The sequence below is a fragment of the Lithobates pipiens genome, unplaced genomic scaffold (genome assembly GCF_037356315.1).
Source record: "Lithobates pipiens isolate NorthernLeopardFrog02 unplaced genomic scaffold, aLitPip1_a1.2 Scaffold_18, whole genome shotgun sequence".
NCBI classification, from domain to species: domain Eukaryota; kingdom Metazoa; phylum Chordata; class Amphibia; order Anura; family Ranidae; genus Lithobates; species Lithobates pipiens.
Window position 1 is genome coordinate 306,025,724 of NW_027507758.1, and position 16,278 is coordinate 306,042,001.

Sequence of the window (16,278 nt, forward strand, 5' to 3'; positions counted from 1 at the left end):
ATTTAACAGATTAAAAGGGAGCAAATAAAGGGAATCTACTGTTAAAGATTACATACACTTTAATTTGTTAATGGAAAGTATTTTACTTTATCTGTATTAACATATAATTAAATTATTTAAACATTGTTTGGAAGTAAAAAAAAGTAAAACGATGTTGTTGAATCCTATGTTTCCTTGGACAATCTAAGTTATTTCTTTTGACGTTATTTGTTATTTTAATAGTCTTATTTTTTATGCTATGGAATTGGGGAGACCCTGTGTTGACAATGACCAGTACATAATGAAAGCTTCCATTGCTTTTAGAGGTCCTCTAGAGCCCTGGTTGGCTTTTTATGCAAGTTTGAGACAGCCCCTTTGGTGAAGAACATGGGCCATTTACCTCCCAGCCTAACTGTTGGTCATCGGGGCCACTCACTATAGTAAATGGCCAATAGTGAAAGGGGTAGGCCTCAGCTCTTGACCACAGAAACAAATTGAGATTTGAGTAATAGAGCATCTTATGTTTCCTAGGCTAAGGAGTCCTATGCAAAGTATGTAAGTATACATGCAGGTACCTCCTAAATGGTATCCTAATAATACACGCTGTATATTTCTGTAAATAATATGTATGTGTGTGGAATCACAATGACTGTCACCGCCATATAAAAGCAGCAGAAATTTCCCTAGGTCCCAATGTGATTCCTTTGCCTCGGCATCTCATAGCTGTCAAAGGTAGAGAAAGAAACACCTTCTAGAGCCTCTTAGTAATCCTAAAGTAAGTAGAACATGCAAAGCCAACAAATTATTCTGGTCACCTGATTAAAGGATGCTGTTAGGATTTAGTATATAAATATGTTTTCATCAGAAGTCATCTGAATATGGTGATGCTGTCCTGTTGACTATGTAAGTTCACTTTCTGCCTCACATTTTGAGGGTGTAGTGTGTGGCAGGCAATTGGAAGACAGCAATTGGCTGTCATAGTGACTTTAGACCCCTGACCTTCCTGCTATTAATTGCAGGACCCAGAAAAAAAAAAGAATAACAAAGCTAAGAGGGAGCTGTAAACCTATGTATTTATAATAATAATTAAACTAAAGACTCAAAATAGAGATTGCTACATAGTACAAATTGTGATTACACATTAACAGCCACCTCTCATTTTGAAGCTGAGAATTTTTCAATAGGTTGGACACTCAACATCTCTGTAAGTAAAATTTGTGTCACAGTTTGGACTGGAGTTCTTTTTTAATTTGGATGTTTTCATATGAATTGCGTTTTGTGATTTTCTTTTTTTTTTTTTTTTTTATAATATATCATGAATAAGCCATATTGCATGTCTGTGGTTCTTTTTACAGATTGCTCTTGGGACAGTTACCAATGTTGAAGAAGCAGTAAAGTGGCTGAGCTACACTTATCTTTTTGTACGGATGAGAGCAAATCCATTAGTATATGGCATCAGTCACAAGGTGTTTCAGGTAGGAAATCCATTTCTTATGAATATCTAACCCCTATTCTCTAGTCAGTAATTCCAGGATAAATATTTGATTTTGTTTTCTGACATGATAACAGCACAGCTTTTAGCTCATTTAGTTTTAGTTCAGTTTGTTTAGGCCTTGGTGATTGAAATGGCCTTAGCCAAAGACAAGCAACGAACCTTGTAAATGTTAACACCATGTCCCCTGCTGCTTTCAGGAGTTATTACCTGTGTCGTTAGCTTGCCTTAAAAAAAAGTGTGCATATATTGTGTGTGTATGTATATGTGTATGTGTGTGTGTGTGTGTGTGTGTGTGTGTGTGTGTGTATATATATATATATATATATATATGCACACTTTTATTTTTCTTTATTCTAGCCTTTAGGTCTAGTGGCATGTATGCCTTGATAAGTAAGGGATGTTTTAGCAGCAAAAGGCAAGCCTACTCAACATTGGGTAAGTTATGCTGGTTTGTGTGTATATACAGTATCTCACAAAAGTGAGTACACCTCTCACATTTTTGTAAATATTTTATTATACCTTTTCATGTGACAACACTGAAGAAATTACACTTTGCTACAATGTAAAGTAGTGAGTGTAGTGAGTGTACAGCTTGTATAACAGTGTAAATTTGCTGTCCCCTCAAAATAACTCAACACACAGCCATTAATGTCTAAACCGCTGGCAACAAAAGTGAGTACTTTTTGTGAGATACTGTATGTGTATATATATATATTAGTGGGGAAACAGATTATAGTGAAAGGGACTAAAGCAATCAGGAATTTGTTACAATACACAGGCATCAAATGGCAATCTTGACAATATGTGGACCGTAAACAGATAATCAGTAACAAATACACACACACTATCATCTCTTACCTTAGCTCTCACTGTTCTTACAGCAGCCAACTCTGTTACCATCCACCTTATTCTTTATGTGCGTACATTCTTCTCCTAAGTGCTGATCCTGTTATGCATGGTGTCCGCTGCTATTCACTGTCACCTAGCTGAAAGCTATAAGCAATCCTGTCGACTGTGCCTGCACTCATGTGGCACCCTGCAGCTGCCTGTACCCTTAATAGAGCACAACTACTGCTTCTTCCTAGGTACTCGACTTTATACATCTTCAGATAAAATGTTCTAGTTAAGATTATTTTTTTACAAAATGCCGAGCATTTCATTGCTTTATAAACTATATAAGACTTAAAGTTGTATCCTTTACAATTTTTTTTTTTTATTTGAATTGTTGAATAGGTGGATCCCTTGCTAGAGAAGCACAGAGAACAGTTGGTTATAGAAGTGGGGCGTAAATTGGACAAATCTCGCATGATTCGCTTTGAAGAAAGAACTGGATTCTTCTCCTCCACAGACCTGGGCAGAACTGCAAGCCACTTCTACATTAAATATAATACCATAGAGGTAATGCATTCCTTAACAAGCTTTTATTTATCTTAAATTATAATAAAAAAAAAAAAAAAGGGTATCCTACCAAAGTATTCAGTAATTTAAAATATATACTGATTCAATTTTGAAATGTTAATAGCCCAGGTTCTCTATGTGTCCATATTTACCTGGCCCTTATCATTATACTGATCAGAACAGCAGGTAGTTGACCCTAGAGCAGTGATGGCGAACCTTGGCACCCCAGATGTTTTGGAACTACATTTCCCATGATGCTCTGGCACTCTGCAGTGTAGTTGAGCATCATGGGAAATGTAGTTCCAAAACATCTGGGGTGCCAAGGTTCGCCATCACTGCCCTAGAGGCTTACTGCTCTAAGTTCTGCAAGTTCTTTTAGCTTAGTTTAACCCTTTCATGACTAAGCCTATTTCTGACATTTGATGTTTGAAGTTAAAATCCATAATTTTTTTTTTTGCTAGAAAATTACTTAGATTCCCCCAAACAATATATATATATATATATATATATATATATATATATATATATATATATATATATATATATTTAGCAGAGAATCTAGAGGATAAATTGGCGATGGTTGCAATATTTTATATCACACAGTATTTGTGCAGTGGTGTTTTAAACGCAAATGTTTGGGAAAAGTGACACTTTCATGAATTAAAAAATAAATAAAAATGAAACAGTATAGTTATCCTAATTTTCTTATATAGTATGAAAGATGATGTTACTCCGAGTAAATATATAACAAATATGTCATGCTTTATAATTGCACGCAATGGAATGGCGGCAAACTATGGTACCTAAAAAATATCCATAGGCAACGCTTTAAATTTTTTTTTTACGGTTACCAGGTTAGAGTTACAGAGACGGTCTAATACTAGAATTATTGCTCTCGCTCTGACGACCTCACATGTGTGATTTAAACATCGTTTACATATGGGGGCGCCACTTCCGTATGCGTTTTCTTTGCTGCGCTAGCTCCCAGGGCCACTTGATTTTTTTTTTCCTATTTTTATTTTATATTATTAAATTGTGTTTTTTTTTTTTTTAATCACTTTTATTGCCGTCACAAGGAATGTAAACATCCCTTGTGACAATAATAGGTGGTGACAGGTACTCCTATGTACAGATACTCCAGTCCCTGCTGTGGAACTCTACAGCTCCTCCAGGGTTACCTTAGGTCTCTGTGCTACCTTTCCATTTAATGCCCTCCTTGCCCGGTCCGTGAGTTTTAGTGTGCGGCCGTCCCTTGGCAGGTTTGCTGTTGTGCCATGTTCTTTCCATTTGGTTATGATAGATTTGATGGTGCTCCTAGGATCATCAAAGATATGTATATATTTTTATAACCTAACCCTGACTTGTATTTACCAACAACATTGTCCCTTACTTGTTTGGAGAGTTCCTTGGTCTTCATGGCAGTGTTTGGTTAGTGGTGCCTCTTGCTTAGGTGTTGCAGCCTCTGGGGCCTTTCAGAAAAGTGTGTATATGTAATGACAGATCATGTGACACTTAGATTGCACACAGGTGGACATCATTTCGATAATTATGTGACTTCTGAAGGTAATTGGTTTCACCAGAGTTTTTTTATGGGCTTCATAAGAAACGGGGATAATATATACACACATGGCAATTGTCTTTTTTTTTTTTTTTTTTTTTCTGAAAATCTATTTTATGTATATATTTTTCTAATTTTACTTTACCAACTTGGACTATTGTATTCTGATCCATCACATGTAATTCAGATAATAAAAAAATACATTGAACTAAAGGCTGTAATGTAATAAAATAGGTAAAAAGTCAAGGGGGTGAATACTTTTGCAAGGTACACTGTAGCAGTGTGCAGAGTGTTATCCAGAATGTCTAGTGTTAACATGTGTTCACACCCCTTTAGCGCCTGATCCATTATATGCATATAAAAATGCATACTATGAATATAAAAATTGTGACAGTGGGTGCGGGGAGAAGATCTCTGGCCCATTGTTACAACGGTGGCTCGGCATGCGGGGGCTGCATCAGTATGGGTTTAACATGTGTTAATGTCTTACAGAAGGTGAACTTAACCTTTTAACCACTTAAGGACCGGGCCTCTTTTTCAGACTCGGTGTTTACAAGTTAAAAACACTTTTTTTGCTAGAAAATTACTTGGAACCCCCAAACATTATACATTTTTTTCTAACACCCTAGAGAATAAAGTGGTGGTGATTGCAATACTTTTTGTCTCACCGTATTTGTGCAGCGGTCTTATAAGCGCACTTTTTTGGGAAAATTATTATTTTTTGAGTAAAAAAAATAAGACAACAGTAAAGTTAGCCCAATTTTTTATATTGTGAAAGATAATATTATGCCGAGTAAATTGATACCCAACATGTCACACAAAATTGCGCCCGCTCGTGGAATGGCGTCAAACTTTTACCCTTAAAAATCTCCATAGGCGACATTTAAAAAATTCTACAGGTTGCATGTTTTGAGTTACAGAGGATGTCTAGAGCTAGAATTATTGCTCTCGCTCTAATGATCGCGGTGATACCTCACATCTGTGGTTTGACCACCGTTTTCATATGCGGAAACATTCCTTGTAATAGAAAAAAGCATGCCATATTTGGAGTTAAATGCAATTAAAAAAAAAAAGTAATTTGAAAAAATGTTGAAATAATGTGCCTTTAAGAGGTATGGGCGGAAGTGACGTTTTAACGTCGCTTCCACCCTTCTATGGTATGGAGACAGATGAATTTCAGCATAAAGGGTGAAAGTCCAGGTTTTGCAAGCTCAGTCTACATATATAGAATATATATAATTAGAAACTAATTACAAATTAAATAGTTATATACAAAATAGTCATATGTAAAACTGAACATACTGACCCCATGTGTTAATGATTCAACCAGTGGAGATCTTAGCTCAAAAACAAAAGAAAATAGACAGCTGAAATTGTGCCAAGCAAGCAGGGCGGGAAGGAAGCACCAAACATGATCCCAGTCTCAGACCACAAACCCCCAACAGGGGCCGGAGCATTTAAAGAACCAATATTTCCTAAACAGTGACACCAAACATCTAAATGGATGCTAGTGTTTAATCAATGAACCGGTAAGGGTATATATTTAAATAAAGGGGTTTTATGATATTCCAAAACATACCAAAGTTGCATAAGGTGCAGAGAGTCACTTAGTGAGAAGATGATGGAATAACCCTTGTCCAAAGGACTGTAACAGTTTAAGGTGATCATAGATTTCAAGCCATGTAAACGCAACGCCCAAATAGAAGAGGGAAGGCACAGAACAGTTTTAATTGAATGCAGGTCTATTGCATCTGACCGTAATGCTCAAACGTATCTATAGTATAACAGCAAATATAAGTATTACATTCATGGGGGGGTAAAGACCCAGCAATACAGGGGTTACTGAATAAAAATTTGCAAAATAAGAGAAAAGCATCAGAATAGTTGGTAATACCTTTTCATGCAGCAGAACAGAGATGCAGCTAGTGTCTTCCAAGTGTAACAAAGAAATGAACGGAGATCGGGCCTTTATAGCTGTTCCCCCATTAGAACTAGGGTGTGGCAGGGTTGGCAATTCGTCCAATAGTGCTCCGTGTGTGGCCCTCTAAGTCGGTGGCACACCACATGGCGTCGCACACTCAGCCGCAGCGGTTCTCCATCATCCCAGGAGCCTGAACGCTGGGAGATGACATTACGCAAAATGCCAAACAGCCCAATCCTGTGATGTCACAGCGCAATGCATCACCCACCTACCGACATACGTTATGTCCCATGGCAACCAGGAGGATGCCAGACCATGTGGATGCCGGCGTCGCCACTATACGCTTTCTGTGGTTAGTGCCCGTTTCTCTTGTAGGTGGCAGTATAACCCTAGATTGTTAACCAATCTAAAAAATAAGGTTCCCTATGAATGCATTTCACACCATCGCAATAGGTTGCATTTTCCCAGCACTGAAAACATAACAAAAACAAAATGCAACAAAGAGCTTTCAGATGCACATGAACCCAAGGCAAGGCAAACAAGGCACACATGTAAAATACACGCCAATGCCTAACAACACATTACAAGAAAATGCAATGCACCGCTTTGTGCATGCATTAACAGATGAGTTGTGGTGTGAATGAGCCCTTAAACTGTCTCTTCCATTGGACCAAAAAAAAAAAAGTATTATAATCCGTATATTCACATTTCAAACTCATTTTCATTTGATTAATTGTTTACTGTGAAATAATACAGTGGTTCCTAGTTGTTTCTTTTTTGTGATCTTTTTAATACAATTTACATTAGCATTTTGTCAGATGTCTGTATAAACAGACCTATTGTATGTCTGTTAGTCATTTTAAACAAGGACCAATTTGCAAGAATCTGATACCAATTTGGTGCTCAGAGGCATCCATAAAGTGCTATGAATTTGTGCAGTGGTGTGAATGTGCTGCCAGAATGACTGGCAGAGGTCCTAATGCATAGTGAGAAGTGGAGCTTTGAGGTAAGGAGACAAATAACGCCATTGAAGTGCTTTGGCTTGTTCTCAGCAGTGCTGTGCCAGAGTAAACTGGATTTATTTCAATTGAAGCATAATGTTTTTTTATGTTTAGAAATTACAATTTCTTGTTGCTGTGTGAAATTTCTGTTTCTTCGCTTAAAATGGTGCTTTGTTTTTGTAAAGAATAAATTCTGTTTTAACTTTTTTTTTGTTTGTTTTGTTTTTTAAATAGCAATTATGACCTATTAGCTGTATGGCTAGGAATAGTTACAGGTTCAAAAAGCATACTGTATGTATACAAGAGTTTTGGTGAACTTTGGTGAAAGTTATGTTTATATATCAATATATGTGCTGGAATGGGTCCTAGTGAAAGGCAAAGCCTTGTTGTGTCCTGACAAATGTTCCCCACACTCCTAGAGGACAGAATTATAGATCAGTTGTTAGGAATCTTTAAGGTGATCATGAACAGTGCATACCCTGTCATTAGCAAACCTTGTGAAGACCAGTCACTTAGAAGCTTGAGGTCCTGTTTTGTGTTATATAGCCTGGTTGCTAGGCCTGGAGGTCCTATTGGGCTATATATAACCCAAATGAATGTGAGCCTAAGGCCCTGCTAACTTCAGATCCATGTGGAGGTCTTGGACAGTTTATAGCTCATTCAGTTGATTCCCCTACTGAATGGTGTTTGTAGCCTATTTTTAGGCAGTCTATAGTATATGGTCATTTGCTGGTGACTATTAAACATCTTATAAAGGGTAATTTGTAAGTTAAAGTGGTTGTATAGTCAAATTTGTGACATTTACCTACAGGAAAGCCTATAATAAGGCTTACCTGTAGGTAAAAAAAAAGTCTCCTAAACCTGTACGGTTTGGGAGATATTCCCCTCACAATGCGCCGCTGACTGCAGCGGCGCATGCGCACAGGGGATTCTAGGGTGAAAGTCCGGCAGACGCCGTACCCTGCCGGAAGGAAATCTCCCGTGCACATGCGCGGGAGTGGTGATATCGCGGCTCCAGCCACTCACAGCACCGGAGCCGCGATACCCGGAAGAAACGCAGAGGGAACATGTCGGCTCCCTCGGCGTGTACCGGGCCAGATGTCGGGGCCTCGTTCTAAAGTAAGTATTTCATAATGACTTTTCTTTTGCAGGTGAGAAAAAAAAATTCAGCGGGTTTACAACCGCTTTAAGTCTGAGCTTGACCTTTAGTTTTCAATAGTTTTCTAGGGAAGCAAAAGCTTTTATTCCAAGAATCCCAGTTATTACCTGAAACGGAAAGGACACACAAAAGCACCTTCCTGTTCAAACTACAGTGGCTATGTATGATTTGTTCTGCTAAGCTTTAATCCAGTGCCAATTTCCTACTGACAGCTGGTGACTGACCGTCACCACTCTTTGTTTAGAGAACTGAGCGATTAACAGTCATGTGATCGCTCCGTTCTCGATGTTAAAGTTGGCAGGGGGCAACTGCAACATCTCACTGATGACAGCATGGAGGTGAGGTTTTTTTTTTTGTTTTTGTTTTGTTTTTTGTTTTTTTAGAATGCCACACCACTTCTTGAGGTCCAGCCTCCCACCCCCATGGAAAATTATAAGTTAGCAGCTACAAATACTGCAGCTGCTGACTTTTAATATTAGGACACTTACTTGTTCAGGGAGGCTGCAATGTCTGCACCCCAGCCGATCTTCAGATCGGATGTCAGGTGCAGACGCTGTTATTTCTGGTAAGGGAACCCTACTGCTCATGCATGAAGCATGCTGTGCTTTCTAATTGGTCCGACGGTGGAGGAAGGAGGAGGGGGCCAAACTTCCGGAAGACTGGGCCGTGGCCATATGTGACACCGGAGTGGGGGAGGAGACAGATAAGCGGAATTCCCACTTTTGAGTGGAATTCTGCTTTAACCACTTGCCAACCGCTGTCAACAAATATACATTGGCGGAATGGCACGGCTGGGCAAAGTAACGTACCCTTCACGTGCGCTTGCCGTGAGCTCCTTGGCTGTGCCCGCGGGACCTGCGGACTCGATTGCCGCAGGAATACCCGCAATCGTGTCACGGAGCTGCCTAATGACAGGACACTGATCGTCTGCTCCCTGTCATCGGGAGCAGCGATCAGTGTCATGCCACACACAGCCTATCCCCCAAACACTCCCCTAGGACACACTTAACCCCTCCCCGCCCCCTAGTGGTTAACCCCTTCTCTGCTAGTGACATTTTTACAGTAATCAATGCAATTTTATAGCATTGATTGCTGTATTAATGCCAATGGTCCCAAAAATGTGTCAAAATTGTTCGATGTGTCCGCCATGATGTCACAGTCATGATAAAAATCGCTGATCGCCGCCATTACTAGGAATTTTTTTTTATAAAAATGCCATAAAACTATCCCCAATTTTGTAGACACTAACTTTTGTGCAAACCAATCAAATGCTAATTGTGATTTTTTTTTAAACAAATATATGTAGAAGAATACGTATCAGCCTAAACTGAGGGAAAAAATGTTTTTTTTATATATAGATATATTTTCGGGGGATATTTATTATAGCAAAAAGTAAAAAATAATGTGTTTTTTTTTTTCAAAATGTTCGCTTTTTGTTTATAGCGCAAAAAATTAAAACCGCAGAGGTGATCAAATACCACCAAATGAAAGCTCTATTTGTGGGAAAAACAGGATGTCAATTTTGTTTGGGAGCCATGTCGCACGACTGCGCAATTGTCAGTTAAAGTGGCGCAGTGCCGAATCGCAAAAAGGGCTCTGGTCAGGAAGGGGGTAAATCCTTTCCGAGCTCAAGTGGTTAAGGGAGGGTTTTTTTTTTTGTTTTTTTTTTATTATTATTATTATTATTTAGACATATGTAATATTGGAAAATTGCTGAAATAGAAGTGGCTGTGGAGTGGAAGTAGCCCACCAAGAAAATTTTACTTTCTCTGTTTGTCCTTGTAAACATTATCACTGGTACTAAAAGTAAGGAAAATTTCCCTTTTCAGTGGTCACTGGAAAAGAAATAAAGGTGAACTCTTCTAATGGATTAACACTTGTTTTGGTGACAACTGTCTAAGGAGATTTCCTTCACATCCTTTTGTATCTACAGGACAGGAAGTACAGAAATCCTTTGAATGGAACACAGGTGGCAAAAAACCTGATGGATTTTAAGTATTCCCTAATAACTATTCCAAAATGGAAAAAGTTTTGTCTTTAGATATACTTTTACAGTGGGGAAAATAATTATATGATCCCCTGCAGATTTTGTAAGTTTGCCCACTTACAAAGAAATGAAGGGTCTCTATCATTAAAATACACCTATCATAAGAAATAGAGACAAACTATCAACCAACAATGCAGAAAAAAACACATGATACAAATGATATAAATTGAGTTGCAGTTCAGTGAGTAAAATAAGTATTTGATCCCCAAGCAAAACATGACTTAGTACTTGGTGGAGAAACCCTTGTTGGCAAGCACAGAGGTAAGATGTTTCTTGTAGTTGGTGACCAGGTTTGCACACATCTCAGGAGGGATTTTGGTCCACTCTTGTTTTACAGATCTTCTCTAAATCCATAAGATTTCTTGGTTGTCGCCTGGCAATTTGAAGTTTGAGCTCCCTTCATACATTTTCTCTACGATTAAGGTCTGGAGACTTAATGTGATTCTTCTTGAGACACTTCTTTGTTGCCTTGGTGGTATGTTTTGGGTCAGTGTCATGATGCAAGACCCAGCCATGACCCATCTTCAGTGCTCTGGCTGAGGGAAGAAGGTTCTCATTCAAGATTTTATATACAGGGCCCCATCCATTGACCCCTCAATGTGGCAAAGTTGGCCTGTACCTTTTAAGAGAGAAACAGCCCCAAAGGATAATGTTTCCACCTCTGTGCTTGACTGTAGGGATGGTGTTCTTAAGGTCATAGTCAGCATTTTGTTTCCTTCAAACACAGCAACTTGAGTTAATGCCAAAGAGCCTCATGTTGGTCTCATCTGACCACAGCACTTTCTCCCAATCCTTTTCTGTGCATGTGCCTTCTTGAGGACGGGGACCTTGCAGACGCTGCAGGATTTAAATCCTTGGTAGTGTATTGTGTTACCAATGGTTTGTTTGGTGACTGTGGTCCCAACTGTCTTGAGATCATTCACAGCAGTTCTGGGCTGATCCCTCACTTTTTTTTTTATGATCATCCTTACCCCATGAGGCCAAATCTTGCATGGAGCTCCAGACCGAGGGTGATTGATGGTTACAGTATTTTTTATTATATTATTATTGGTGGTTGGTAGGGGATCAGATACTTATTTTACTCACTGAACTGCTACCCGATTTATAAAAATTTTATTGTGTGTTTTTTTTTTTTTTTTCTGGATTTTTGGTTGATATTCTTTCTGTCTCTGTCATTTAAAATACACCTATACAAATAATTAGACTCTTAATTTCTGTGTAAGTGGGCAAACTTAAAAAATCTGAAGGGAATCAAATAATTATTTTCCCCACTGTATATTTGTATTGTTTTACCTGATGGGAAAGCTGCCGAGTATGGCGTGGATCAGGCGCTGTTATGCCCCAGATTGCATGTGTTGTTTTATTGCTGCAGCTTACAGAAATAATGGATTTGTTTCTAGGCACACCTCCCCTGCTTTTGGCAACTCATACTTCTGTGGTTACTGTGGTAAATGGTTTGCACATAATAACACAGCAAACATTGCAAAGGTGCATATTATGGGACATACAAATACCTGTTCACTTAGTGTTTTCTGCCACAAGATGGTGATGTTGCTTAGTTTGGGAAATCATTCTCTAAATATCTATAGTTTTTTTTTTTTTGTCAGGTTTTATAAATCATTGTCACTTGCTCAAGAAGCACTAAAAGTTCAAGAAAGCTGTATAGCTTTTAACTTGTATTTATTATTTTGTAGCAAAATGTACTAAAAGCCAGGTGATAAGTTTCACAATGCTCTCTTTTACTATCTAGCAACTAGCTAGGAAATCCCTCCTGTTGATTGATAATTTCTATTGATATCAGTGTATCAAGAAGGAAATTCTGTAGCACTTAACTGTATTTTCCTTTCAGGTCATTGACTTAAAGCAGAATTCCACCCACATTTTAAACTTTTTGCCCCTGTGTTCATAACTACTGCACAATTTATCATTGGGCACTTTTTTTATTTTATTTTAATTGGCAATATATGTACCTTATTTTTGCCAGCAAATGCTCCGCTTCCGATGTTCCTTGCCACAGTGTGGTAGGTAATTTCTGTCTGGGGCCACTCATTGGCTTCTGGGAGTTTTATCAATCCCAGGAGTCAATGGGAATCCTCTACCTGTAGCTTTGCGGTATTCGTGTGCCACACTCTCTATGATATGCGCATGTGCGAGCGCCATATCCCATCAGAAGCAATGAGTAGGCTTCAGATGCCCATGCTCGAGATGGGAGCAGCCTAACAAGTAAGATCAAAGTACGCTTTTTAACATGAAAAAGAATGCTAAAACATACATTTATTACTTGTACCAGTATGTATATATAGTGTATGCTTAGGTGCGACCATCACAACTGGAACTCCACTTTAAGGTGGTGGGGGGGTAAAAAAAAAAGCATTTTGAGACCAAATTTTTTCAACTGGAGCACAGCCAATCAGTTTTTTTTTTTTTTTTTTTTTTTTTTTTTTAAGCAGTGTGCGGGAAATAAAAAGGGGTAGAAGCTGATTGGTGGCTCAAACACTTTTAATTAATGTCCCCTGTTGTATCAAAGCAAAAAGGGCAATAAGACAATATGGCAAAAAACATTTTCTGAAGAAGCGCTCAGCAGTGTCAACCTCCATACTTCCCCTTGACACATTCCCTGTAAATTCCAGATACTGTCCCAGATTTTTCTTGCACCCAATGCAGAGAATTGTTGAGAGGACACACCAAAGTCCAACGGATTCCAACGTGATGATGTACGACTGGACTAGAATAAGGAAGTTCATAGCCAGTAGCCAATAGCTGCCCTACCGATGGTTTTCATCCAGTCGGACTAGCAGACAGATGAACGGATTTTTCGACCGGACTTGAGTCCGTCGGAAAGATTTGAAACATGTTCTAAATCCATCTGTTTTTTCGACAGCAAAGGTCCGATGGAGCCCATACACGGTCAAATTGTCCAACGGATTCGTCCCATCGGACCTTTGCTGTTGAAAAGTCCGGCCGCGTGTACACGGCATAAAAGTGATTCCCAGATTTGCACTGTGAGAAACGACAATAAGGCACACCTCTGTGTACCAGTACAAGGCAGGAAACAGAACCCATGTATATAATGAGCCACTATGGCTTCCCTGTGTACATATATCATTGCAAACTGTATACAGAATAAAATCTTTACCTTTTCAAAATATTGAAGAAGACTCTACATCCCTATTAATGTATTTATGAAGCATTGATGACTCATGATGTAAGCAGCTATGATCTTTCACAAATACATAATCTGGTATTATTATCTGCTTTAAATGGTCCACCTACAAAATTCTTCTAACACTGACTGACTTAGGATTTTACAAATTCACAGGAAGCTCACTAGGTATTTAATTTATGCTTCATAGAAACACATGAAGAAAGTTAGTAAGCGTCATCCTCTCAACCAGACTTCATGGTCATGGACAAGCCAGGGGTTGGCAGGAAATCTGGGAGCCCAGCAGAGAAGTTTGTTATTTTTGTTTTAGATTAGTTATTGCTATATAGTGTTCTAAATTAGTTGTTCAACTTTCCTGATGTTCAGAATTGCATTGTTTAACCACATTTTTTAACAAGTCCAAGATTTTCCCTTCATTGGAATTTTCATTGTACCTAGGGATTTTTTGTTTTAATAAATTACAATATTGTGTTACTTTCCAAATAAAGGATAATGCAAGATGCATCAATAGATTGGTCTTGTGGTATAGGTAGATGCTACAAATTTGCATTGCACTGAGAAATATTTCTTTTATGGTTAATTTACAGACATTCAATGAATTATTTGATGCCCACAAAACTGAAGCAGATATTTTTGCAGTTGTCTCAAAAGCTGAAGAATTTGAACAGATCAAGGTAAGATGTCATCTACTAAATGTGCACTTAACATAGCGATTGATGATTTTTATGTCTGTTAACTGGCCACTCAACTTGTCCATATTCATGATTGGCTTATCCCATATCTAGATAATGCATGCACCACCACAGAAGCAGCTGTAGTGAATATGTGAATATATTGTCTATAGGCAACAGGTTCCCCCCTTTCAGGGAACTACCATGCTATTTGTTTATGCCATTATTGTTACATATATTCATATACCAAAGCTTTTTTTTTTTTTTTTAAGCTGAGCAGTGGTTCAACTCACTATACAACCCTTTGTAGTGTAATCCTTCTCTTTACAATTTTCTCAACATTCCTGATACATATAGGAGGTTGTCACGTGCTATACAATGTGTGTACCATATGTACACTAGACAAGAATTTAGGACATTTCAACAGTTACAAGAGGAATTTGATCCTCCCATTATTTATTTTTTTCTGCTACCAACTTTGTCATGAAGTCCTTATGCAATTTGGAACTCTTAACAATCGATTACCACCTTTGAAAAGTCCTTAAAGTGGAACGTTAGGCTGGGTTTTAAAAATTGGTGAAAAGGCCAGATTTTGAATGCAGAAGAGACATGCTTTGTCTTTCTTCCATTAAAGCGTCTTACCTGCCTGTGCAATAAGCTGCACAAGTGCAGCTCACTGCACAAGTTTGGCAACGCGGAATCTGGCAGAACTCCACCCAGGCAATGACAGTTGCTTGTGATCTGGCCCCCGAATTTGGCGACCCGAAGATGTCAGCGGCTGACGGGGAGCTCTATGAATGTTTCATTGCTGGATTCTATGTGAGTATAATTCCGCTTTAAGGAGACCAGTTACCACTAAATTAATGTCCATAAATTACCCTACACTTATTGCTGGCTTTAAGCCTTGATACCCAACGTTTAACACAAATTATCTTTGCCGGACCTCCAAAGTACTGACCAAGATTGTCTAGAATTAGAATAAACCTATAAAAACTTAGTAATTTCCTCTATGGACAGGGAAGTACAACTGAAGCTGTTTCACCATATCCACTTTACAACTGCCAGGTTACATAAAATGGGCCTGTGTCCAACAACTGTTTCTTTTTGGGGCTGTGGTAAAATAGCTGATTTTTTTTTACATTGTTTTTATACCTGTCATCATGCCTAAAACATTTTACTGCTTTTACTTCCTCAGCTTTGGGACTTCTCAGTGTGTTAAACCCCAAAAGTTGTCTACAGGGTGTCTTTGGTAACTGGTTGCCAAATATGACAAACCATTATTATGTATCCCTTTGAGATACAGCAATAAGCCTAATGTCTTAATAAGACAGAGGCAACGTAGGACCAAAATCCAATTATAAGGAAGGAAACCACATATACTTGAGTAGAACTCTGCCATGGAAGAAAGAATAGGTCAAACTCAGTACACTGCATGTATAGTTTATTTTTATGCTACAAAAATAGTTCTATTAACATGAAGATGACCCCCCCCCCCTCCCAATCTGTTGAAACCAAGAAAAAAGAATGATCAATGACAGTCCATGAGATTACGAAAAAATTGAGGTTTTTGATCAAATCTGGGAGTCCACATATACTTGACTCTCGAGAGCCAGGGTTTTGAACATTGTAGACCAACAATGTAATGGTTTTGCCATCATACGTGATATGTAATACCCATTATGATTTTTATTATATCCTTATTGACTTATTGTAAAGTGAGGTAGAAGACTAATCTGGTTATCATATTATTTATATATACTATGGGGTTGATTTACTCAAACTGGAGACTGCAAAATCTAGTGCAGCTGTGCATTGTAGCCAATCAGCTTCTAACTTCATCCTGTTCAATTAAGCTGTGTAAAAAAAAAAAAGCAAAAAAAAAAAAA

At 38.3% G+C, this 16,278-nt stretch overlaps 1 protein-coding gene across 1 annotated transcript in view; it reads left to right on the forward strand.

The window, feature by feature from the left end:
* ASCC3 (activating signal cointegrator 1 complex subunit 3) overlaps positions 1–16,278 on the forward strand; it is a 1,010,279-nt gene that overhangs the window by 678,657 nt on the left and 315,344 nt on the right. Inside the window, exons 17-19 of the mRNA XM_077487192.1 lie at positions 1,335–1,454; positions 2,708–2,872; positions 14,309–14,395. Coding sequence (XP_077343318.1) covers positions 1,335–1,454; positions 2,708–2,872; positions 14,309–14,395 — 372 coding nt within the window. The remainder of the gene's footprint in view (positions 1–1,334; positions 1,455–2,707; positions 2,873–14,308; positions 14,396–16,278) is intronic.